The sequence below is a fragment of the Onychostoma macrolepis genome, chromosome 08, assembly GCF_012432095.1.
Source record: "Onychostoma macrolepis isolate SWU-2019 chromosome 08, ASM1243209v1, whole genome shotgun sequence".
NCBI lineage: Eukaryota > Metazoa > Chordata > Actinopteri > Cypriniformes > Cyprinidae > Onychostoma > Onychostoma macrolepis.
The window spans coordinates 7,726,265-7,751,823 of record NC_081162.1 but is presented as its reverse complement, the minus strand read 5'-3'; the positions used below and the strand labels follow the sequence as shown (position 1 = coordinate 7,751,823).

Below are 25,559 nucleotides of genomic sequence, written 5' to 3'. Positions count from 1 at the left end.
ACATTTTAGACAATTTTCCTGTTTTACATTTCTCTCATTTAAATTTATTTATTTATTTTATTTATTTTTATTTTTTTTTATAAATTACATGATCAGTACAATAATCTCAGTTTGAACATCTGAACTGTCCAGAATCTCATGTAGGCTACAGCATAATCAATTTAATCTCATAACATTTCCTTGATTTAAAACTTCGGAATTCTGACACTTTTCTGTTTATTTTCAAATGTAGGTGATTTTGAGAGCGATGTCCGAGTCATTTTTAATGAAACCAGTTCATAGATCGATTAAACGATTCGCGAGGAGTGGAGAACTTCATTCGGACATGTGGAGCGAAAGTACGTTACTTTAATAGACGAATGACTTGATTGTGTGACAATTTTCCAGTCGATAGGTCTAATGGGTTTTGTATACGTAAATGCACATTATATTTAGATTTTAAACGATGCTGTGTTTTTATTAGCTGAACCATGGCTGCAAAATTGCACTGGCACAATGCAGGGAACTTGGACTGGGAAGTTATAATTAACACATTAATAGAGAAAACCGGTATATAAACATCAATATGTGCATACATCTGCCTTTATTGGCGTCGTGATGATGTAATAGAATCACTGAATCATTTTAGTGAGTTCATTGAAAGAACCGATTCGCAGAAATGAGTCGGATTCCCATAATCCCAGATTTTAAATGTGGTCTCATACATATACTATTTGACCCACCAAATATCATTAATAAATCATTAGCAAATTTGAGGAAAATTAAGAGTTAAGCGTCTGTACCAATCCAAAAACATTTAATTATTTAGTTAACTGATACAATTAGTAATAATTATGCCACAAACTAATATTTTTAATTATTAAAATGATGTGGTTGACAACAATGAAAATCATTGTCTCAGAAATTCTAAACAGAGCTTCCATATACTATACATTCATCGAGTAATCTCATAAACTGACTGTTGGTTATTACTATAGTATTTATTTAATGTTGTGTCCCCCTCCACTAGTTTAACATTATGTTCCTGTACTGTGATTTGGAGTTTGTTTATACATGAGATTTCTCTTCTAGTTTTCCAGCAATGTCAGAAATCAATAAAACAGGCATCAAAGGAGAGCCAACCACAGCACAACTTGTTACCTTCTACACAGATCATGGTGTGTCAACAACTATTGTCTGTCATTCATCAACTCAGTGTTTCAGCGGGACTTGCCCATGCCTGCTGATCAATAACATTTTATGTTGATCTTTCTAAACAAGAGTGTGAGACATCAGTCTATGCACAGGACACAACTGCAAACATTCAGTCAGAATTGCGGCGGTACGGCAGGCTGCCTGCTATCTTGGCATGTTCAGCTTCATTTGATTAGCTCTGTGCTTCAAGATGTGGTCAAACATGGAAGCTCTGATCTGGCTCTTTCTGGTTCTAAGTTTAAAAACAACAGCTCTGCTGATTTCACAATGCACTTTGCAGAAGGTAAGTGCTTTTAAGCTTGGAAAAAGACAGATTTATGACCTTTATTTTAGAATGTTTATAGATATTAGATACTTTTAAATCCAAATGTATAGGACTTTCACTTGGTTCAAACATAAACATAATTATAAAAATATATACAATTTAAAAAAAAATGCAAGCAATAAAGTAACACACATTTGCAGTATTTATGTGCAATATACCTTTTTTATTATTTGATCAAATCTAATTTTATTTGTATTTGTTTTTTTATTTCTCAGGATTTTTTAGAGTCACTGAAACCTCAAGATTTATTTTATTATTTTGATACCATTTCCATTAAATCAGGTGAGTCTGATTCACGGATGTTGAGAAATACTAGTCACGAATAAGGAGTCAGAAGGTTCACAGATAGGCCAGTAGGTTCATAAATACAAATTTGTTCTCTGCAGTGCCTCACTTTGAGTTGGTGTGGGTGAATTGCTCAAGGAATGAGTCTTTCAGAGGGCTATGGAGGTGCTCGTTTCACAGCGAAGAAGAGAGTTTTGAGCTGGGCCAACACAGAGATGAACAACCCGTATCCTGTCCCACGAGTCTGGAGATGGTGATCAACTCAACAGTGAGCGTGGTGAAGAAAAGGGAGGATGTGTGCTGCGAACAGCTGAAGTTACTGAGACCAGCACATACGAGAACTCTTCTCCCCATCTGCCATGGCAAATTAGTAAGAAGATGTTTTTTGCTGTGCTGTCCATATACAGTACTATATGGAGACAAATTTCTAATAATAGTCTGTATTTGTCCTCAGCAAGGTCTGATTCAGTCAGGGGAGAAGAGGCTGTATATTCGCCCGGTGCTTCAAAAACACATAGACCATCTGAAGGAGCTTACTGTGAATTTACCTTCTGGTGTACCTCACCTGCTGTTGACCCACACATTACCAGTGAGGACACGTCTTAAACAGCCTAAAAGTGAGTGAACATTGTACTGGTTAAATATACACAATGCACAGTACCATATCATTGAGCATAAGCCTATCAGTGGCCTGAAGTCCACAGCAATACATTTTGCAATTGAGCTTGTCCATCTTTTCAAAGTGCTGTTCATGTCAAGTCGAATCAGCTTGATTTATATAGTGTTTGATTGTTTCAAATCAGCTTCACAGTGGAAAGTAACAAAATCATTGATGGATGTATTCTTGTTTTCTGTCCATACTCTTTTTCAGTTGTAGGTCTATGTACACATGCAGACTTCTTTGGCCACTGCTTCACATTTCACTGTTTTTCTGTGTCTCAAGCTATGAGTACCAAACACAGTGTTCATTTAAAAATGATCAGCTGTAAAATATTGTAAGAGCATTTTCTGAATTTTACATTGTTATGCCAGTAGGTGGTGACAAGTAACTGACAAGTGACTCATTTGAATCATTCAGTCAAGTAATTAGTTCAAAACATTGATTCATTCAGGAACAAAACAAAGCTGTGTTGAAAATCACATACTGCCTGATTATTACTTTTGAATACATTTGAACTTACGTACAGATGTACAAATAGTACAAATGTGTATAATGTGAATTAAATTCGGACATAGTACTGTACATCCACCATGTTCCCATTGTCATGTAACTTAAAGTGTCAGATGCACACTTCATAATCTCGGCGGAAGTAGCACTTTTCGTCTTCTGTTTACTTTTCATTTTCTGTTTTATGAATGGTATGAATTAAGGCATAATACGTACTTCACATACTAGTTTTTGCATACTACACAGGAAGGAAGTAGGCATATATGAATGCAGGGCAAGTCTTTATGAGTGAATCATTCATTCAGATTTGATCAAAACATGGATTAATTCAGGAACAAAACAAGTCATTGAATCATTCACTTAACCAATTTCAGACACTGATTCATTCAGGAATGAAACCTCACTGCTGTTTGTTGCTGAGAAATGTGCAACATGTTAGCAGAGCAAAAAGAGACAATGTAAACATCAATATTGAATTTAAAATGTGTCTAAAGTTACTTTTTTATTTATTGAACTGTTATACAACAGAAATATTGTGCTACAGCCAAATCAAGTTCAGTATGCTAAAGTAAATATGCAGTACATAGACTACAAAGTGATACTTTGGTCATACTATGATCTTCTAAATGTAATACTTAATTTCGAATGAATTAAACTTCTCTTATTATATAACCTATATTGTTTCTGATGTGCTGTTCATGTAATAAAATATCATTGCTACTTTCATTAAACTGTGTGATCTGCATCTGTCTTAGGTCAGTTCAGGTTACGGCGAACACCTCTGGGGTCAAAGGTCACACATCTGGAGCTAGCAGTGGTGGTGGGTCCAGATGTCTATGATGTTCATAGGCAGGACACTGAGAGATACATCCTAACCAACCTCAATATCGTATGTGTGTTTAATCTACATTTTCAGTTACAAACAACCAAAGACACTTTATATTGTTTAAGTATCTGTTCTACTCTTGCAGGCCTCTGAGCTTCTGAGAGATGTTACTCTCGGCGCCAATATAAGAGTTCATCTTGTTCGTATGGTCATTCTCACAGAGCCGAAGGTAAAAATGACTATTTCACCTAATGCTGTGCATAACAACCATTATATTAATCCACAAGGACAACAAAGTTTGTTTTAATCAACAGCCAGACATCCAGATCTCCGAAAACATCACATCCTCTCTAAAAAGTGTGTGTGAGTGGGGTCAGAGGGTCAACCCTGATGCTGACAATGACCCTTTACATGCAGATCTGCTGTTATACATTACCAGGTGTGTACTTAAACCATAGAGAGCTCTCCTAATTAACGGAACTTTCTGTATGGTAGAAAATAATGCCTTAAATTCTTAAAAGATGAAGACATTTTTATGTATAAAATCAAAATTCATATATTATATGAAGTGTAATTCATTTTTGGAGTAAGCTGTTAGATATCTTGCTAAAATGTTTGAAGTACCAGAATATCACTATCAAGTGTTTCTGCATACCTGCAATTCAGTGTCTCTCTTTGACATCATTAAGGTTTGATCTGGTGTTACCCAATGGGAATAAGCTTGTGAGAGGTGTGACCCAGCTGGGCGGAGTCTGTTCCACTCAGGGGAACTGTGTGATTACAGAAGATACCGGCTTTGATCTGGGCATCACCATCGCTCATGAGATTGGCCACAGGTGAGCTTGACAACTTTAAAGCTCAGAGGAGAGTTATATTGCCATGCTGAAATGTGCTGAAATCCAATTCTTGGTTTATTGTTTTTTTTTTTTTTTTTTCAGTTTTGGCATAAATCATGATGGAATAGACAACACATGCAGCTCCAGTGGCTTTATGATGGCATCTGATGGAGGTTATAACAGTGTCGATCTCACCTGGTCCCAGTGCAGCAGAGCTCAGCTCCACAACTTCTTCAGGTGTCAGTCACTTACTGCATCACAGACATATACATCAGCCTCCAAAGTCTGAGACCACTATTAAAAATGCTGCAATTGTGCATTTTTATTTAATTACAAATTATGATCAATTTAACCATTTGTTAAAGTTTTTAATTGTACAATTGTCATGAATTTCAGAATTTTCAAAAAAAAAAAAAAAAGTATGTATAAATTGGTGAATCATGAATAATTTCTTTTTTTTCCCGTTTTATTTTGAAATATGACATGCTGTGACAGGTTTTGTGAGAATCACTCTTAAAATCTGTTTCAATTCCATTTCACTTAAAAGTTTCGGGTAAGATTTTTATTAATAGTTTTCAGCAAGAATGCATTAAAAGCAAATAAAATAAAATAAAAAAATCAACGAAAAACAAAGTCATGGTTTGCACAATAATATGAAGCATTACAACTGTTTTCAACATTGATAATAATAAAGAAATGTTTCTTGAGCAAATCAGCATATTATGATTTCTGAAGGATCATGTGACACTGAAGACTGGAGTAATGATTTTAAAATACAAAACAGTTATTTTAAATTACAATGATATTTCACAATATCACTGTTTTTACTGTATCTTTGATCAAGCAGCCTTGGAGAACGTAAGAGACTTCTTATGTACAGTATTCTTCATCATGATGATGTTCTTTATAAGATTGACTGTCTGTGCAGTGCTGGGAAGGCGGAGTGTGTGAAGGATGTGCCGGTACTGGGTGGATCAGTGCAGGACTGGAGGCCTGGTCTCTTCTATGGAGTGGACGATCAGTGTCGTATAGCATTTGGCAGCTCGGCTACTGCTTGCTCTTTCACTAATGGTGATATGGTGAGTAAGAATGACCCTCAGAACACATTTATCAGAGTAAATCATCAAAGAGCTGACTGCCATGCCAACACTTTAATGACCTCAAATCTCTTGATCAATGCAGTTCTCTGTTTTATGTTGACATCTTTCCTGTTAATACAGAAAGTTTGGGTGTGACATATTGAACAGCACTGCTTTTTTGACATCACAGGAATAAATTACATTTTAAAATATATTAAAATCGAAAACATTTCAATGGTATGTAGTTAAAAATAATTTAATGAGCTTTTAGGAGAAGCATATGCAAATAGCTTATTGATATAACATAAAACATTTTACAAATCATTTTAATTTTGATTTCATTACTGTAGGTATTTGATTGTCATTTTTATTTTGTCAATAAATTTCTCATTAAGCTTTATTGTGGTGATTTATTTTTTTTCTCTCTCATCAAGGCAACATGTCGTGTTTTGTCCTGCCATATCAACCCTCGTGACCGCAGCTCATGTACTCGTCTCCTTGTTCCACTCTTGGATGGGACGGAGTGTGGGCCCAGTCAGGTGACAGACTGCTATTGACCAGCATTTATTAAAGGGGTCATCGGATGCCCATTTTCCACAAGTTGATATGATTCTTTAGGGTCTTAATGAAAAGTCTATAACATACTTTGGTTAAAATTTCTCAATGGTAGTGTAAAACAACACATTTTTCCTTGTCAAAATCAGCTCTGTTTTCAGCAAGCCGTTTTAGTCCATGTTCCTTTAAATGCTAATGAGCTCTGCTGACAAAACTGCCATGCCTCTCTTCCATGGGGTGACTAGCCGTTCTATTGAGACTGTTTACTTTAGCTGGGGAACTTGCTAACTAGCACATTATTAGGAAAGGCAATTTGCAAAGATTCATTAAAAACCTTACACTCACGTCTTCTGGAGGTGAAGCTGGATCACAAATGATTTGCGTGAAAATAAACACATTTAGGTATATCGGGGGAGCATTCCCTTCAAAAATAAACGTACTCTACTGCGTCTTCAGTGGCTCAGATGTCGGGAGTAAATGACGACTGCTATGTTCATTATTACTGTCACGAATCCGGTTCTTGGTCTTCCGTCCACTCGCCATCAGAGGTCACCCTTCCTTCATATTGACTCTTACACCACACAGACTATTACATGTCACTCTGTAACAGTTCCCATCATCCATTGCACTAACAGTTCCCATCATCCATTGCACTGATTGCACATACACAGCTGAATGCACTGATCACACAGCTGTCAACAAACACCCACTCAGATCCTGTTCAGATCGCTGAGTATTATCTAGCGTTTAGTACTCTCCTAGTGTTAGCTACTTACCAAGCCTTTCTGTGTTTGTTTTGTGTTTAGTCTCCTGTATGGTTCTGCGTGTATCACACTCCTAGTGATAGCTGCCTTACGGAGACTTGTTCTAGTTTAGTGTAGTCTTTTCGTATTGCCTTGTTTCTTGTTTCCTGATTCCTGACTGTGTACCTTGGATTAACCCTTGTCTCGCCACTCGGACTCTGTCTGTACCTCGTCTGGAATATTGCTTGTGTTTCTGGATTACTCTTCTTGTCAAGCCCTCTGGATTCTGTTCACCGATCGATGACCTACGCCAGCCCTAGGAATATTCTTGTGTTTTGCCTGTGCCATACCTGTTTGCTAGTGTTTTGACCCTGCCTGTGTTTGTTGACCACGTCTGTCAATAAAAAGCTTGCACATGGATCCGCACGCCTCACGCTTCTGTCACTCTGTTACAGAATACTCGGCCACCCAAGGATCCAGCATCTTTCATGATCAATACTGGCCAAGTATGTACACTGCAAGACTATTATTAGCCCTCAAGCATGGTACGCAATCACTCGAGGACTTTATTCAAGAATATCTAGACTTTGCTAATTATTCTTATTTTCCTGATGGTGTCTTGATCGATTTTTTTTTTTTTTTTTGTGACAGCATTAATCAGCCACTAAAGTCTAAGCTTTAGTCTCATCCAGAGTCTCATCACGTCTCGTCTGTTCATCCAGGGTCCTATCACTCCCTGTCTGTTGCACCCGGATATTCAAGGTCAGTCCTTCGATATCCCAGTCTGGTTTCCAGTGTGAAGGATGCACCGCTGGTGTCTGCACGAGCAGCTGGTATCCCCAAACCCACTCACTCTAGCCCTTCAGTTCCTGAACTAATTCTCCTGTCTGAAGCCCTTCCCATAATGGGGATCGCTTTGTGTTGCGTTTGGGCTGCTTACACCACCTCAGAACTGCCCGAGGTGGCGGCTGATGCTGCAGAACCTCTTGGGGTAGTGACACAAGCTGCTGTGTTCTCCGAAGCGATGGCACTCGCTGCAGTTTCTCCAGAGGTGGTGGCTCATGCTGCAGAACCTCCCGAAGCGGTGGTGCTCACTTCAGCTCCTTGTATGGTGGTGGTGCCCAGCAATGTACTCTCAGCCTGTCGTGTTGTGGTCAAAGAGACTGTTACTGCTGTAAAACCTCCAGAGGTGGCGGCAACAGCTGCAGAACCTCCGGAGGTGTCAGTGGTATCCACTCATGAACACTCGTCCTGTCCTGTCACGGCTATGGAGGCTGTCTGTGAACTCTCTGCCTGTCCTGTCATGGCTATGGAGGCCGCCTATGAACCATCGTCCTGTCCTGTCCTGTCATGGCTATGGAGGCCGCCTATGAACCCTCGTCCTGTCCTGTCACGGCTATGGAGGCTGTCTGTGAACTCTCTGCCTGTCCTGTCATGGCTATGGAGGCCGCCTATGAACCATCGTCCTGTCCTGTCCTGTCATGGCTATGGAGGCCGCCTATGAACCCTCGTCCTGTCCTGTCACGGCTATGGAGGCCGCCTATGAATCTTCGTCCTGTCCTGTCACGGCTATGAAGGCCACCTGTGAACTCTCTGCCTGTCCTGTCACGGCTATGGAGGCCGCCTATGAATCCTCGTCCTGTCCCGTCAAGGCTATGAAGGCCGCCTGTGAACTCTCTGCCTGTCCTGTCACGGCTGTGGAGGCCGCCTTTGAATCCTCGTCCTGTCCCGTCTCTTGGATCCGCACGCCTCACGCTTCTGTCACTCTGTTACAGAATACTCGGCCACCCAAGGATGCAGCAGCTTTCATAAACAATACTGTACACTGCAAAACTATTATTAGCCCTCAAGCATGGTACGTGATCACTCGAGGACTGATCCTGTCTCCTAGTGTTAGCTACTTACCAAGCCTTTCCATGTTTGTTTTGTGTTTAGTCTCCTGCATGGTTCTGCGTGTATCACTCTCCTAGTGATAGCTGCCTTACGGAGTCTTGTTCTAGTTTAGTCTAGTCTTTTCATATTGCCTTGTTTCTTGTTTCCTGATTCCTGCCTGTGTACCTTGGATTAACCCTTGTCTCGCCACTCGGACTCTGTCTGTACCTCGTCTGGAATATTGCTTGTGTTTCTGGATTACTCTTCTTGTCGAGCCCTCTGGATTCTGTTCGCCGATCGATGACCTACGCCAGCCCTAGGAATATTCTTGTGTTTTGTCTGTGCCATACCTGTCTGCTAGTGTTTCGACCCTGCCTGTGTTTGTTGACCACGTCTGTCAATAAAAAGCTTGCACATGGATCCGCACACCTCACGCTTCTGTCACTCTGTTACAGAATACTCGGCCACCCAAGGATCCAGCAGCTTTCATGAACAATACTGGCCAAGTATGGTATACATTTCAGTTCAAACAACTTGTAAAAGTGCATGTCACATCCGATGACCCCTTTAACAATGAATCCTTACGAATTATTATTTGTATGCATCTTTATATATTCTTGCAATATTTTCTGGTTATTTGGAAGATGTTTGAGATTACTAGAAAGAAATTTACCATTATATTCTTCAAATATTAAATGTATTAGATACTGATTGAAAAATGTATTTTCCATTCTTTCGGTTTTGTTGTAGTGGTGTTTGAAGGGCCGATGTGTGTCTCCTTCTACATTGGGTTCCTCCATGATGGTTCACGGCTCTTGGTCTTCATGGTCTGAATTCTCTTCCTGCTCACGAACATGTGGAGGAGGAATCACTTACCGCAGGAGACAGTGCAACAACCCCAGGTGCGATAGTGACAGTATGACAGCACAACTTCTCTCAGAAATGAGAGCCTATAGAAAAATAACACTTCTCAATGTACTTTTTGTGTTTCTGCTGAGAAACTAGTGGTTATATATTAGATGCAATACAGATATATGTATTCATATTGATATTTCTGTGTTTCAGGCCAGCCTTTGGTGGTACCGTCTGTAAAGGACAGGACACAGAAGCTGAACTTTGTAATCGGCAGGTAATAGACCCCAGGCTTGTTTACTCTGGGCCTCTGTAGGTCATGTTAGTCAAATGAAGGGTTACACTATCTATACATTGCCATGAGGCTGCATGCTGGCCTGCTTTTTTGTCTTTCTTTTTTTGATTTGTTGTTAAATAGCATTTATTTTTTCAGTGTACATCCTATTATTTGACCTTATTTTTCATTAATTTTGTAACACTTTACAAATTAGTTTAAACTGTCAGCATCAGTTAAAGCAATAGGTATCATGAACAAGCAATGAACAGCATTTTAAAGTATTTAACTAAAATTGCATTGCAATTCAAAAGTTTGAGGTAAGTAAAAAATTTTTAAGAAATTAATACTTTTATTTGGCAAGGACAGATTCAATTGATCAAAAGCGACAGTGAAGACTTTTAATTTGCTATAAAATATTTTTTTAATAATTTATTTTCAATAAAGGATTTTACTTAAAATATAACTTTCTATTTATAAAAAAATCTATCACAGTTTTCAAAAATATATTGTTTTCAACATTGATAATAGGAAGAAATGTTTCTTAAGCAGCAGATCAGTATATTATAATGATTTCTCAGGAATAAATTACATTTTTAAATATATTAAAAATGGAAAAGTTATTTTAATTTATAATATTTCACAAAATTACAGTTTTACTGTATGTTTAATCAAATAATTGCAGCCTTGGTGAGCAGAAGAGACTTTCAAAAACATTTTAAAAATCTTACCGATCCCATACTTTTAAATGGAAGTGTATGTTAATTTTTGGCTATTTTCAGCTATTCAAGGTGTATAAATTAATATTAGTCCATGCAGTATGAACAAACACTAATTAGCAATAAACAATGGTTATATTTATTATAAATTAACATGTAATCTAGAGCTTTTTTGTCAGATGAATCTCTGGGTCATAAAACATTATAATATTTCAATAATTTAACAAGAGATTTGCATATTTTTCTGATGCAGTAAACATAAAATGCAGTAGACAAATAAAATATTTCATCTATTTTTAAGCAGGCCCGAAATTTTTTTAGGATTGTATTCATTATTAGCTTTTCATTAACTTTTTATCAACCTAGATTAATAACAAAGGTCATTTGCATATATAGGCATTAAAGATACAGTAGCAAAAACAGCCTGTTTAATGGTCAGAGAGATGGTGAAAAGTTGTAATGTAAAAGTTACTACTGTTTAAGTGCAAGAAAGCTTGAAAACGTGACTTGAAATGACATTGCTTTCTGTAAAATGAAATAAAAGCAGGTTTAAACTGATGGTTAAAGGTGACATGCGTGTCTTGTTGTTGTTTGTTCCAGGCCTGCGAGTCGACTCAGCTGGAGTTCATGTCTCAGCAGTGCTCAGCTACAGACCAGCAGCCTCTGTCAGTGTCTCCAGACTCCAGCTCAGTGTACACCTGGATCCCTGCTGTCGGCTACAGCTCAGGTGCACCCATAAACATATTCCTGTTCAGTTTGTCTTTTGTTGTTTTCTCTGTTCTCATGTCTCTCTCTCCCTTCCAGGTGATGCTCAGTGTAAACTGACGTGTCGCTCCCGTGAGCAGGACTTCATGGTGAGTCGTGGGTCTCAGTTCATCGATGGGACGCGGTGTGAAGCTGCTCATACTGTACCACCTGGTTCCATTTCTACCTGTCTGGGTGGAAAGTGCCAGGTAATGCCAGACACAAAATGTAAACTAAGCTTACTTCTTATTTAGTTGACAGCTTTGTTTTAGATGAGTTGTGACATTTTGAAGTCTGTTATTCACCAATAATGGTCATCGTCAATAACTGAATAACAGATCGCTCATCCGTGAACCTGAGGCCAGTGCTCTTTTCACCTCTCTCTTATCACACCGCTTACGTTTGTATGGGAGCTTGTTTCTGAGTTTATATCTTGCAACTGCTTATGTCTAGCAATTCGGACTGTTTTTCTGAATTACAAGATTACATATCACAATTTAGAATTTATATATCTGAATTCCGAGTTTACATCTTGAAATTCGGACTTTTTTTCTCTGAACTCTGAATTTACATATCTAGGGCTGAAACGATTAGTCGACATTATCGACAACAAAAAATTGTCGACAAATATTTTTGTTGTCGTTTAATCTCACATGACCTAATGCAAGAGCCTGCAATACTGCGGTTCGACCAGTGTGGCGCTGTAGCGCAAGAATGTAATTCAGCCCTCCTGGATGCAATTCAAGAGAAGACGACACACCCGAACCTGAGCGGCTTTTGATGAATATGTAAATATATATTGCGCGCTTTTCTCTCAGTAACAAAATAAACACAACAAAAACTGACAGCAGTGTGGAAGCAACAGTTAAAAATGCATCTGATTACAACGATGTGGATGTTTGCATGAGCTCTGCAGTTCAGTACTCAAGTAAAGTCCGTTCACATCATGTTTATTTATATTTTACGGTATTAAACATGAAAACCCAGAGTCAGTGTCGCTTTCAGTTAGAATTACAACTTGATTTTCTGAAATAAAGCAGCTCTCCAGTGTGGAGCTATCTAATGATAAAATGTTTTTATTAGTAGGGAAAAAATATTTAATTAAAGTGATAGTTTGTTTTACAGAAATCATTATCATAACCCTATACGGTAGGCTATTTTAAGACATTATGTTTTGAATAAAATAGTTTATCCAAAGCATCTCATCACTTACCTTTATTTTGATTCTTATCACTTACAAAAGGAGATGTTAGGCAGAATGATGTGTTACTTTTCCATGTAGCTAATTAAATGGTGAGAGAGTGTCTCTGTCTGTCATCTCATTTTGTGTGCCAAATACATCTATTTGTATAATGAATTGGTAACACTTTATCTAATGTTAACAAATGATACCTTATTGTAATGTATTAATTAACATGAATGAACAATGAACAATACATTTATTAAATTCATGTATTAATCTTTGCTAATGTTGGTTAATAAAAATACAGTTGTTCATTGTTTGTTCATGTTAGTTCACAGTGCATTTACCAATGTTAAAAACACAACTTGTGATTTTAATAATGCATTAGTAAATGCTGAAATGAACATTAACCAAGATTAATAAATGCTGTAGAAGTATTGTTCATTCTTAGTTCATGTTAACTAATGTTAACCATTGAACCTTATTGTAAAGTGTTATAACTGTAATTACATAATATGCTTTTCTAAAGCTGAATTGACCTTTATGTTAGAATATGTATAACTTAATATTTTAACTAATTGCAAAAGCTGAATAATCAATCAAAGTCTACTGATTAATCAGTGAAATAATCAACGATTAGTCGATTAATAGTTAGATTAATCGATTATCAAAATAATTGTTTGTTGCAGCCCTATACATATCACAATTTATAATTAATTTCTCTGAATTCTGAGTCAACATATTGGTAATGTTTACATATTTGGATTTGAAAAAAAAGGTAATTGCAACTTTTTTTCTGCAATTGCGAGTTTATATCTCAATTGCAAGAAAAATAGTCAGAATTATGCGATGAACTCATAATTAGATAAAAAGTCATATTTACCGTTTTTTTTTTTTTTTTAAAGCTTCCATACTGACTTGCTCTCTTCTGTTTCATACAAACACAACTGGTACAATCTTGAGTCTTGCTTATGGACTGTAACCTATTGAAAATTCAGAGGACTTCAGTATTAGCACTGTAATGTTGTTGTGGTGTTCGTCTTGTTGCCAGGATGATTGTTTTGTACATTGTAATGGATTATAATAAACAGGTAATTTTTTAACACCGTTCCAACTCAAATCAATATTTCATGTCTATGTAATTATTTATTTGGTGAAAAGCAGTCCAATATTTAGCATGTATAATTTCTCCATACTGTTTACTTCCCGGCTTAGCTTTTTGGCTGTGATGGAGTGATGCATTCTGGGAAGGTGGAAGATGTGTGTGGGGTGTGTGGGGGCAATGGCTCCACCTGTCAGTTCATCTCAAACACCTATTCAGGCGGAGAGGCTGGAGGTAAGTAGCAGTTATTCTCAGACATATCCATCATTTGTCCAGTCATTTGCTTTCAGATATGAATAATAACCTCTTTGTATCTGTTGTCTTTTCAAGAGTATGTCACATTCCTCAGCCTTCCTCTGAACGGCTCTCAGGTTCATGTGATTAACATGAAGCCGGTATTTACACACCTTGGTGAGTATAGCTACATTCAGCAGACTACAGTTGTCAGCCCAGTCCCAATACTGTTTTTTAAACACAGTTTAGTATTGAAATCGTGTAGTATGGTGGAATAAGACGGTTTTGATTGTGTGTCTTAGAGAATGAAACCAGCAGAAGATTTCATTATTAAATAGTTTAGAATAAAAGCTATATTCTTTACTATTGTCACAAGCATTAGACTTCATATACAGTACAATTCCAAAATTTGGAATAATCACTTCTGCTCACCAAGGCTGCATTTATTTGATAAAATACACATATATTAAATATATTGTGAAATAATATTACAATTTAAAATAACTGGTTTGTGTTTTAAATTAATATATTTTAAAATGTAAATCAGTTCTGTGATTGTAAAGCTGAATTTTCAGCATCATTACTCCAGTGTTCAGTGTCACATGATCCTTCAGAAATCATTCTAATGTAGAAACATTTTTTCAGGACCCTCTGATGAATAGAAAGTTCAAAAGAACATAATTTATTTGAAATAAAAATCTTTTCTTATTTTATAGATGTCTTTACCAATACTTTGGATCAATTTAACGTGTCCTTGCTGGAAAAAAACATGTAAATGATTAAACCATGGTTAAACCATGTAACCACTTTTTTTTTTTTTTTTTATTCATTTATTAAAAATCTGGCAAATTTAAATGCATCAGCCTGGAATGATTGTCCTTTTTTGTGGCATTTGCTACATTGACAGACATTGTATTTGAGTACAGTATGTCCAAAGAAATCATCAATACAGTTCAAAAATGATATGAACGAAATGTCCATCTATTTCCTGCAGCGGTGTTATTAAATGATAAATATGTGGTGTCTGGAGATGGAAGCCCAGGCCTGAGCATCACATACCCCTCACCTCTGGAGAAAAGCCCCATAATCTATAACCTGTACCTCACACCTGACCACCTGCCTCAAACTGAAGAGCTCACTATCTCTGGACCAGTCACAGACAAAATCCACATACAGGTCTGCAGTGTCTTTCTTTTTACTGGACCTTTGTAATTTGTTAATATTCATTGTTACTGGTAATGAAAACTGCTTATTTGCACATTTTTTAGGTGTTTCGAAAATACGGGCAAGAGTATGGAGACCTTACCACCCCAAACATCTCATACCAGTACTATTCGTCTGAAACTGTTTCAGCGGAGAGAGCTGCTAAAGGCAGATGGTCCACTGTCATCTCTGCCTGCTCAGTGACCTGCGGCACAGGTAACACATTCTGACCACATAAAACATGTTACATGTAATCAGTTTCATTAAGTTCATTTATCTCAACTGACCAAATTATAACTTGGACCATGGGTTATCATTAGCAAAACTTGGTGTAGTTACCAATTATTTTTGCTCACAAAAACAGAAGACAACTATTTGTATCTACTGTTCTGTGCAGTTTTTTTGTTAATGTCTAACTTAATAGTCTCTAACTATCATATTGTCTTTCTCAGTTTGAATTTGGTTGCTCTCTGGTTGCTCTCTCTGGTGTAGGCATCCAGAAAATCAGTCAGCACTGTGTGGATGTGCTCACACTGGAGCGTCTGGAAGATGAGCTCTGCAGTTCATCCCCGCAAGCACCAGATCAGCTGCAGCCCTGCTTCCAGCCCGACTGCCCACCCAGGTGCCTTTCAGTCTTTCATATTCATGTTTTGCCTCAGAGGAATCATTGGCCTTTCAAACATACCAGAACAATTCATAAACTACCAAAAAATCAAATACCTTTTTTTTTTTTTTTGAGTATAGCCAAATAGGAAACAACTCTGGTCCTGTCCAACTTCACCCACTTGATGTTGACTTGAATGAAACACATTTATGTTTCAAAAGACTAACTATGATTGTTGCGTTATTGCCAAAAGTCAACATTTCATTATAAATAACATTATAACACTAAAGTGTGGACTACTGCAAGGGCTGAAGGTGTAATTTTGACAGGGTCTTTTGTGTATGTGTTGTAGCTGGGAGGTGGGTGAGTTTGGACCCTGCAGCGCCCCCTGTGGCGAGGGAGAGCAGGGGCGCTCTGTCAAATGTGTTCAGAAGCAGGGTACAGTGAAAGTGAAGCTGCCTGACTCAGACTGTGCCCTTGACTCGAAACCACAAACCACTGAGACCTGCAACCCCCAAATCTGTCCTGCCAGGTATTGTACAAAAGTGTGTGAGAATTCAACGAATTAGCATGTTAGACAGTCTAAAGTTGAAACTAAAACCATTAGTAAAAACATAATTACTAAAAACATTTTCATTACTTGAAACAAAATAAACATAACTGAAATTAAATAAAATATTTAAAGAGGTCATATGATTTTGCTAAAAAGAACATTATTTTGTGTATTTGGTGTAATGCAATGCGTTTATGCAGTTTGAGGTTCAAAAAAACACATTATTTTCCACATACTGTACATTATTGTTGCTTCTCTATTCTCCGCCTTTCTGAAACGCATCGATTTTTACAAAGCTCATAGTTCTGAGAAGCGAGGCATGTTCTGATTGGCCAGCTATCCGTTGCGTTGTGATTGGCCGAATATCTCAAGCGTGAAACAGAAATGTTACTTACGCCTCTTACCATGTTGTGATGCCGTGTCCCGGCGCGACGAGACAAAAACAATAAAACCCACTATAAACTAAGCATTTGTTGCATTCAGTGAGGATATATTTACTGATTATAATGACTTATACTGTCTTTTTACGCATTGCGCCGCGCCATGTAAACATTACCATGTGTGCATTTGTGATCGTAGAAACACCAAACAAGCACTACTCTACTACTCGCGTTTGAATAGTCAGTGGCAAATTCTTTAAATATCGAAACATACTTACAGGCTGTGAGTCAGAAGCGCCAGACTGTCCTTACAAAGTTGGAATTGCAGGTTCAGGAAATAGTCCTCAGTAAAATGTGCTGCACACACTCGAATATTTACGTTGTACTGTTCTGGAACAGTGTTGTAAATACAACTTAACCACTGATTTCTAGTTGTGTCCTCTTTTGGAAGCCCAAACAAAGTAGTTTCACTTTCACAACAAAACACAGCATCTCCAGGACATGGCGCCGGCGGCAGCAACAACACTACAGCGAGAATAATAGTTCCGCCTTCTTTCATTGTGTGAACATTTGGGCGGTGTTATGCAATTCTCCCCACAACCGTGACGTAGACATGTGGGGGCGTGTTTGAATGAGCTGTTTTAGGAGGGCGTGGACAAGTCTTAACTTTTATAAAGAATCTTTGGGTTTGAGACTTTAATCTTTGCAACTTTACAGATCTCATCTATGCACAAACAGCTTGTAACACTCCAAAGAGAAAGGAAAACTTGAAATCTGATCATATGACCCTTTAAAACTTAAACTTATTGTATTGTAATTTCTAATTTGATTTATTTGCCATTGCATTTTTTTTAGTTTAAGTTGAAGTACTAAAATTACTAAAACCTAACAAAAACTGTATAAACATAAAAATCTTATAAAAAATTTGAAAAACACAACAAAATGACAATTTTCAATGAAAACCAAAAATATAAAACTAAAATTCTAAATATTAACAAAAAAATGAAAATTAAATTAAATGGTATATCAATAATACTAAAATAGCACTGGTATCAGGTCAATTTAAATTTAAAGGGTTAGATCACCCAAAAATGAAAATTCTGTCATTAATCACTCACCCTCATGTCGTTCCAAACCCACAAGACCTCCATTCATCTTCGGAACACAAATGAAGATATTTTTGATCAAATCTGAGAGCTCTCTGACCCTCTGTAGACAGCAATGCAACTGAAATGTTCTCAGGTCCAGAAACGTAGTAGGGACATCGGTAAAATAGTCAATGTGACATCAGTGGTTCAACCATAATTTTACGAAGCTACGAGAATACTTTTTGTGTGCAAAGAAAACAATAATAACATAAGTTCTGGGGTACTCTCCAAAATGGCAGAAGACGGTTATAACTTATGTTATTGTTTTCTTTGCGCACAAAAAGTATTCTCGTAGCTTCGTAAAATTACGGTTGAACCACTGCTGTCACATGGACTATTTTACCGATGTCCCTACTACGTTTCTGGACCTGGGAACAGAACGACTGAGGGTGAGTAATTAATGACAGAATTTTCATTTTTGTGTGAACTAACCTGTTAATGTTCACCTTAACATTGAATGTGATGATGACTGATTGCTGTGTGTGAGTGCTGTAGATGGCAGGTGTCTGAGCCTGGCGAGTGTTCGGCTGTGTGTGGACCCGGGGAAGCTCAGAGAACAGTGTCGTGTGTCCGCTCCCATCATGGATCTGATTCTGAGGTTGACCAAAACCTGTGCTCTGAACCCAAACCCCCAGAACACGTTCCCTGTGTGGTGGACGTTTGTCCTGTCGGCTGGGATTCCCAAAGAGAGGTACTGTGGTACAAAGTTTATTCAGCATGTATTATTGACATCAGAAAATAATGTAGTTATGTCACACAAGTAAGAGTGCTGCTGTACTGAATATCAGCACAGTTACAACAGATATTTAATATAACAGTTCATATTGTAAATTAATAAGCCAATATAAAGTAATTTAGGTTTAGAAATCAGTAAGTATTTTTACCTTAGTTGGCCAATTAGTAGGTATATTATTCTTTGCCAACAAAAAGTGTTTCAAAAGAAGCCAAAGCATCAAGTTTTGCATGTCACCAAGTAACACAAGGACTGGAACAGAGTTTTGAGTGGAATGGAGTGGCAGCAATTTCCCCTCCATGCTCATTTCTGTTTTATTATATTATGTTCTCCGCAACCTAAGAGAGAAGAATCCTGCTCAGAACAATGTGGCTTTTAAAAATTCTCACAGATTTGTTCTGCTCACATAGTCTGGTCTAGAATGCCACAGACCAGCTAAAGCATCTCAGTGCTGTTCTAACTCTAAATATAATTTGAAGGGACACTTGGCCAATCAGATCAAAAGACTGAAAATAAGTGTTGTATAAAATGAATTTGTAAAGTCCTTAAATGTCTAGTAAAGACATTTTATATATTTTTTTCCACTACTGTTCAAAAGTTTGGGGGAAGTAAGATTTTGAAATGGATACTTTTATTCAGCAAAGATGCATTAAACTGATCAAAAGTGACAGTAAAGAAAAGTTTCAAAAGAGGATTTATATTTCAAATAAATGCAGTTCTTTTGAACTTTCTATTTATCAATGAATCATGAAGCCTATCACAAAAATATTAAACTCTTTTCAATATTGATGATAAGAAATGTTTCTTGAGCAGCAAATCAGCATATTAGAATGATTTCTGAAGACTGCAGTAATGATACAGAAAATTCAGCTTTACCATCACAGAAATAAATTACATTTTATAATATATTAAAATAGAAAACATTTCTTTTAAACTGTAATAATATTTCAAAATATTACTGTTTTTAGTGTATTTTTGATCAAATAAATGCAGCCTTGGTGAGCATTTAAAAAAAAAAGTAACCCCAAACTTTTGAACGGTAATATAATCTATAATCTAGTTATATACCTCATGTTGCTCCACCCCTTTTTAAGCACTGTGCTCGTTGTCTTGTCTCCGTGAAGTTAAGGTCATACGAATTTATGAATGAACCACTCGTTTTAAAATCTTCCCAGTCTACTAACAATTCTAAAGATGGCTGCATACTTGTTTCTCTGATGCATAAGGTCTGTATATGGTCTGTTCTAAAATGTCTGCTTAATATCCAGCAGATCCATACAGACTCCCATGTAATGCCCCGCTCCAGAACGGTTCCGGTTTATGTTTGGAGTCCAGTGATTGGCCAGTGCTCAAAGACCTGTGGGAACGGTAAGTGAGAACCAAATGCACGTTCTGATATTTTGGCCAACACTTATTTGTGACTGCGTGTGCATCGTTTTGCATGCTTATGTAGGATCTCAGCAGGTTTGGTTCTCCTGTGTGGATCACCAATCACGGCTAGAAGTCCCAGAGTTCCTTTGTGATCGTACCAATAAACCAGAGATGTACACCCAGCCCTGTAGCCCATCAAAATGTCCTGCTATGTAAGCGCTGCTTAAACTCTACTTTCAGTTTCTAGACATACTTCTATGTACACATGATAAGCATGGTATCTTTTTATCAGGTGGCGCTACATACAGGGCCCGTGCAGTGTGTCTTGTGGAGGTGGTGTAGCGAAGAGAGTCCTGTACTGTTCACAGAGGATGGAGGGAGGAGACGGAAACAGGGATCTGGTGCTGGGAGAATCTGCTTGTCAGTCTATGGCCAGACCTTCAGAGGTAGTGGAATGTAATACTGAAGCCTGTCCAGCCAGGTAAAGCTGTCAAACATTTCTGAACACATTTCAGCCTTCTATCCTCAAAATGTTGTCTTCATTCTATCTTAATTCAGAATAAGTTGAACGGTAATATATAATGCACACAAATTTGTAATGTTTTTTTACATGTTTTAATAAGCTAATAAATAGCAAAATTTGCCTGTTGTGGGGTGCGTTTCTCAAAAGCATCGTTAACTAACTATGCTCGTTAGATTCCACTGAACTCTATTGATAACAAAAGACAATAGTTGCATTTGGGAAATGCAGCCCTGATTGATTCACAGAAGGTGAAGAATCAGTGCTAAATGCAAATAATAAAGTGCAACTATAATCATACATACAGAAATATCAAAATATCCTTTTTTAAATTTAGAGCCCTATTTAACAACTATATTCACTATAGAAATTTTCGTTTCATTTTATTTATATATACATATATATATATATATATATATATATATATATATATATATATATATATAATTTTTTTTTTTTAGTTTTCCAGGTTTAAATAAGATTTGAAAATTAAAATAAGAAATACAATATCAGTTTATGTCTTGATTGTTATTTGTTTTATCTTATTTTAATGCTGCTTATTTTAAATAATTTTAAGTCGTCTCAAGGTCACATGAAAGTGTGGTTGAGCACCACTTGGCTATGCAATTTGTTATAACATTAGTAAACCTCAGTGTTTAGAAAATGTTGTTCAATGTCCGATTTGTTCATTTATGACAATTTTGTACAGAAACATATTTGCTACTATGTTTGGTCCAGTGTTATTTTAGTATAATTGATATACTATTATACTATATTTTTAGATTTTATTTGTACTTTTTTGTTTTCATTTTAATTGTAGTTAAAGTTTTAGTAATTTTGTTGTGTTATTGTAATTTTTTAATTAGTTTTTTAATGTCTATATAGTTTTTATTTAGCTTTATTTAATTCAGTACTTTAATTCAAACTAAACAAAAATTTGAAGTGAAAATTGAAACTAGCTGAAATGAAATAAAATAATCATTAGGCTTATTTTAAGTAATGATTTTCTTTTGGTTTTAGTTAACAATAATAATAACCCTGGTTGGGTCTCCACTTAATGCCTATTGTCTTGAACCAAAACCAATTGATTTATATCATATTATATTACTAGAGTGGGGGTTCTTAACTGATGAAATGATTGTGTAGGTGGCAGGCAGGAGATCAGGGCGACTGTTCGGTGTCATGTGGGATGGGTGTAGCTGTCAGGAGCGTGCGGTGTGTTCAGTATGAAGGAGGTGTAGAGAGGCTGGTGGAGGAGGACCGGTGTGACCCAGGAAACAAGCCTCCAGTCACTGCACCATGCTTCACACAAGTCTGTTCTTTCCACTGGGACGTGCATGAGTGGAGTGAGGTAAATGATCCAGACTACATATGCTAACAACACAGCTGTTATCAAACAAACTCGAGTCACAGTTTATGGATGTGTATTCCATAAAGTCAGTGCTTCTGCATTCCTCATTGTCTCTCTGTTCTCTAATGTAGTGTTCAGTCTCATGTGGTGATGGGATCCAGTCTCGGACCGTGTCCTGCATGGGCCCATCCAGCCCTCTTCCTGTCAGTCCCTTTCTTTGCCTCCACTTACCCAAACCGATCACCATCCAGGCCTGCTATAGTCCTGACTGTTCTTCAGCTCAGACCTCCACACCAGAGCCCAACAGCACTCAAATGCAGTCAGAGCCCTGGAGAGAAGAGGGGACACAGAGAACCACGCCAGCACCAGCTGTCAGAATGATGAGGAAGAGTTTCTCAGCCATTGCACCTACAGCAGACGTGATAAAAAGCACCATGAGCATGACAACAGAACCACCACAGACCAGTTAGGTGGCAAGTGTCTGCTAGCTCCATATAAAACTGTCAGCCTTGATAACCTTTTCGGTATCAAAAGGGGGCACATTCCACAATTTTGTTGTTTTTTATCATGAAATTAATATTGGTGTTAAATGTTAAAGAATGGCAACGTAATGTATTTAAAAAAAATTTAAGGTTACTATGTAAATGACCTTAATATAGAGATTATTAATATTATAATGAAGGGCCAAACTGAAAATAACTATATGACATTTAAAAATATATTTATAAATCAAAATATATAATTCTAAATGTATAGATACAAATTTGATACTGATACATTTAGAACCAGAGTCTTTTGTTTTATTTCAGTTAACATTTTATTTCAAGGAAAAAAAAGATAATTTAAAAAAAATATTCATAGTTAACAATAATAACTCAAGTTAAAACTGAGTATATACATTTCGACTCAATATACATGTAAATCTGAATATATAGTTAGAACTCTAAATATAAATATATTCACAAAACGTATAATTAGAATATATTATCAGGGATTATAACTATATATTCATGATTTACAGTTATAAATTTATGATTTATAAATTAAATTCAGACATAACTATATTCATAATTTATATATTTTATGATTTAAAACTTTATATTCAGATTTAGTTTTATATATACAGAATTGCAACTTCATATTCATATTTCATATAATTATTTCCTGTTTGGCTCTCTATACAGTATATTAATATATTCTCATATATTATAATGTTATCATTTATATTATTTATAGTTTCTATCAATTTTGTATCTTTTGGATTGTTATTTGAATAGACAGATGGATGAATGGAGGGATAAATGGAAAAAAGCAGTGAGGAGTAAGTCATCTAGTCTTGTTTCAGGTTTCTGTGGGCGACTTTTGCTTCAAGACTCAGGAACTATCGATCTGCGCAACGTCACTCAGACGAGGTGTATTTTTGCTATTGGCCGACCTCTTGATGAGGTTATTCAGATCAAAATCATATCCAGCACTCTTAACTGCCAGTTGAGTAAGTACTGAGCCTACATTTCTGACAGACAGGAATCTGATGCAGTACTAGTACGGTGAATTGTGTGTGTGTTTGTGTGTAATCTTCAGAGGAGAATATCGCCCTGTATGACAGACTCATCCTGATGCGTCTCTGTGAGAGGATGACCGGTAAAACGCTGAAATCACGATCAAATGTCCTACTGGTGCGTCAGAGCCGCCTGACCCCTGGGAATGGAGTGCTGCTATTTTATCAAAGTGTAAAGAACAAAAAAAGCCACCATGGAGGTGTGTTATTACAAATACGGCATTACGCTTGATGTTTTTTAATGCATACTTGACTAAATACATACATACAGTATATTCATCAAATGAAATATAGAGCTTATTGTAAAGGAAAAATTCATGAACTAAAATTCTGTCATTTACTCACCCTTATGTCATAGTAAACCTGACTTTCTTTGTTTTGTAACACATTAGTAGATATAGTACTGTTCAAAAGTTTGAGGATAGTAAATTTTTTTTTGAAAGAAAGTAATATCTTTATTCAGCAAGGACTCAAATGTAAAATGTAAGAATAACTGTTTTCAACATAACATGATACCATAATAATGATCAGAATTTCTTGAGCAACAATGATTTCTGAAGGATCATGTGACACTGAAGACTGGAGTAATGTAGTGTAAAGTAGTGTATCTGGCAGAATCTCCAAATACTTTTACATTCAACAAAAGTTGTTCAACAGAACAAAGAAAGTCATATGGGTTTGACAAGACATAAGGTGAGCAAATGATGACAGAATTTTCATTATAGGGTGCAATTAGGCAAAGTGAACTAATCTGAAAGGATATAACACAGCATGTATCTTCCTCCAAGAGTGTGACGTTCAGCTGTTCTCTCCGTCTGGACTCATTGAGAATCTGATCAAGAGTGCTACCACCGCCGCCTCTAACACTCAGAGCTGTCGCGTGTTCATCGACGCTCCGCCTGCTTTCAGGATTCAGATCAGAGCGCTTTCTGTGCTCAACAACACCAATACAAACTCCACATACATACTGGTAAGTCACTGTTCATCCATCCTTCATACAAACAAACACTATCATTCCAAAGTTTCAGGTCAGTAAGATGAAAAGTTTTTTTTCAGCAAGGACTTAACATTTATAATTTTTCACCAAAACATTAACACGACTGTTTCTAGAGCAGCAAATCAGCATATTTGAATGATTTCTGAAGGATCATGTGACACTGAAGACTGGAGTAATGATGCTGAAAATTCAGCTTTGCAGCACAGGAATAAATTACATTTTAAATTATATTATAATAGTAAACAGTTTTTTTAAATTGTTAAAATATTTCACGGTATTACTGTTGTTTTGATCAAACAACAGCAGCCTTAGTGAGAATCAGAGACTTCTTTCTAAAAAAATAAATAAAAATCATCAAATCTTTCAGACCCAAAACCTTTGACCGTCTGTCACGTTGTTGACTCCAGGGAAACGTGGAGATATGGAACAAGTTTCTTTATTGACGAACTACTAACAGACGGACAAACCGCCATTACAATATATGACAATAGCATTATATAACTAAGAGGGAACACAGGACTTAAGAATACTAGGGAACGAGATAATTAATGACACAGGGCTGGGGACTGATTTACTAATGAAGACAAAAACTAGGACACGGACAGGAACTCCAAATAAGGTCACAAGAGGAGGGGAAACACAAGACGCTGAGACACAGTCTGACACCGTTAGTGTACAATATAAGCATAATCATTTATCTGGCAAAGGAGGAGGGTTTAAACTAAATGAAACTCAAGCGGTTAGTGTTCATAAAACATATTAAAAGCAAATATTTGAGATTAATCAATAAAAAGCCATTGATGATGGACTGTGTTTTGTGAGTCATTTGCATTAGACACTGAGCCATCGCATAGTAAAAATAAGAAGCGGTGCGGAACACATTGTGGATGTAAATGATGCCCCATGGGTTGAACATAAACACATGTTTATGCTGTGATTCTCTAATGTTTTCTTTTGCTTACCCAGATTCGTGATGTGGATGCCTTGAAGACGACCATCTTCAGAGGGACTCGGCTGTTCCTGTGGAGCTCCTCAGGAAGCAGGGCTGAAGTGGAATTCCACGGGGAGTATCAGCAAATCAAGGGCATGTTTAGGGCTGAGTATTCATACATTAACCCTTCTGAAGAACAACCAGTGTAGTCTGTAAGAG

General features: G+C 36.9%; 1 protein-coding gene across 2 annotated transcripts; it reads left to right on the top strand.

Moving 5' to 3' along the window:
• Positions 1-254: 254 nt before the first annotated feature.
• Positions 255-25,557, top strand: adamts13 (ADAM metallopeptidase with thrombospondin type 1 motif, 13). Of its 2 annotated transcripts, none has more exons than XM_058784686.1 (32): positions 255-338; positions 1,072-1,477; positions 1,735-1,801; positions 1,906-2,174; positions 2,259-2,421; positions 3,728-3,861; positions 3,944-4,027; positions 4,113-4,237; positions 4,488-4,634; positions 4,737-4,871; positions 5,563-5,713; positions 6,148-6,252; positions 9,634-9,785; positions 9,949-10,012; positions 11,329-11,455; positions 11,533-11,681; positions 13,871-13,991; positions 14,088-14,168; positions 14,986-15,167; positions 15,260-15,410; positions 15,687-15,816; positions 16,151-16,330; positions 18,375-18,570; positions 19,881-19,980; positions 20,066-20,195; positions 20,276-20,464; positions 21,650-21,854; positions 21,986-22,319; positions 23,200-23,346; positions 23,436-23,612; positions 24,201-24,382; positions 25,376-25,557. In XM_058784686.1, the coding sequence occupies exons 2-32, from the start codon at positions 1,385-1,387 to the stop codon at positions 25,547-25,549; spliced, it is 4,644 nt and encodes a 1,547-aa protein (XP_058640669.1). In that variant the 5' UTR covers positions 255-338; positions 1,072-1,384; the 3' UTR covers positions 25,550-25,557. The 2 variants fall into 2 exon arrangements, with proteins under 2 accessions (XP_058640669.1, XP_058640670.1); XM_058784687.1 differs by having other exon boundaries at positions 274-338; positions 19,884-19,980.
• The last annotated feature ends 2 nt before the right edge of the window (positions 25,558-25,559 follow it).

Bases quoted from the DNA above. Each gene is read 5' to 3' on its own strand.
- adamts13 (XM_058784686.1), top strand. From the start codon at position 1,385: ATGTGGTCAAACATGGAAGCTCTGATCTGGCTCTTTCTGGTTCTAAGT. The intron at 1,802-1,905 runs GTGAGTCTGATT...TGTTCTCTGCAG, and splicing joins TACCATTTCCATTAAATCAG to TGCCTCACTTTGAGTTGGTG. The intron at 11,456-11,532 runs GTGCACCCATAA...TCTCCCTTCCAG, and splicing joins TGCTGTCGGCTACAGCTCAG to GTGATGCTCAGTGTAAACTG.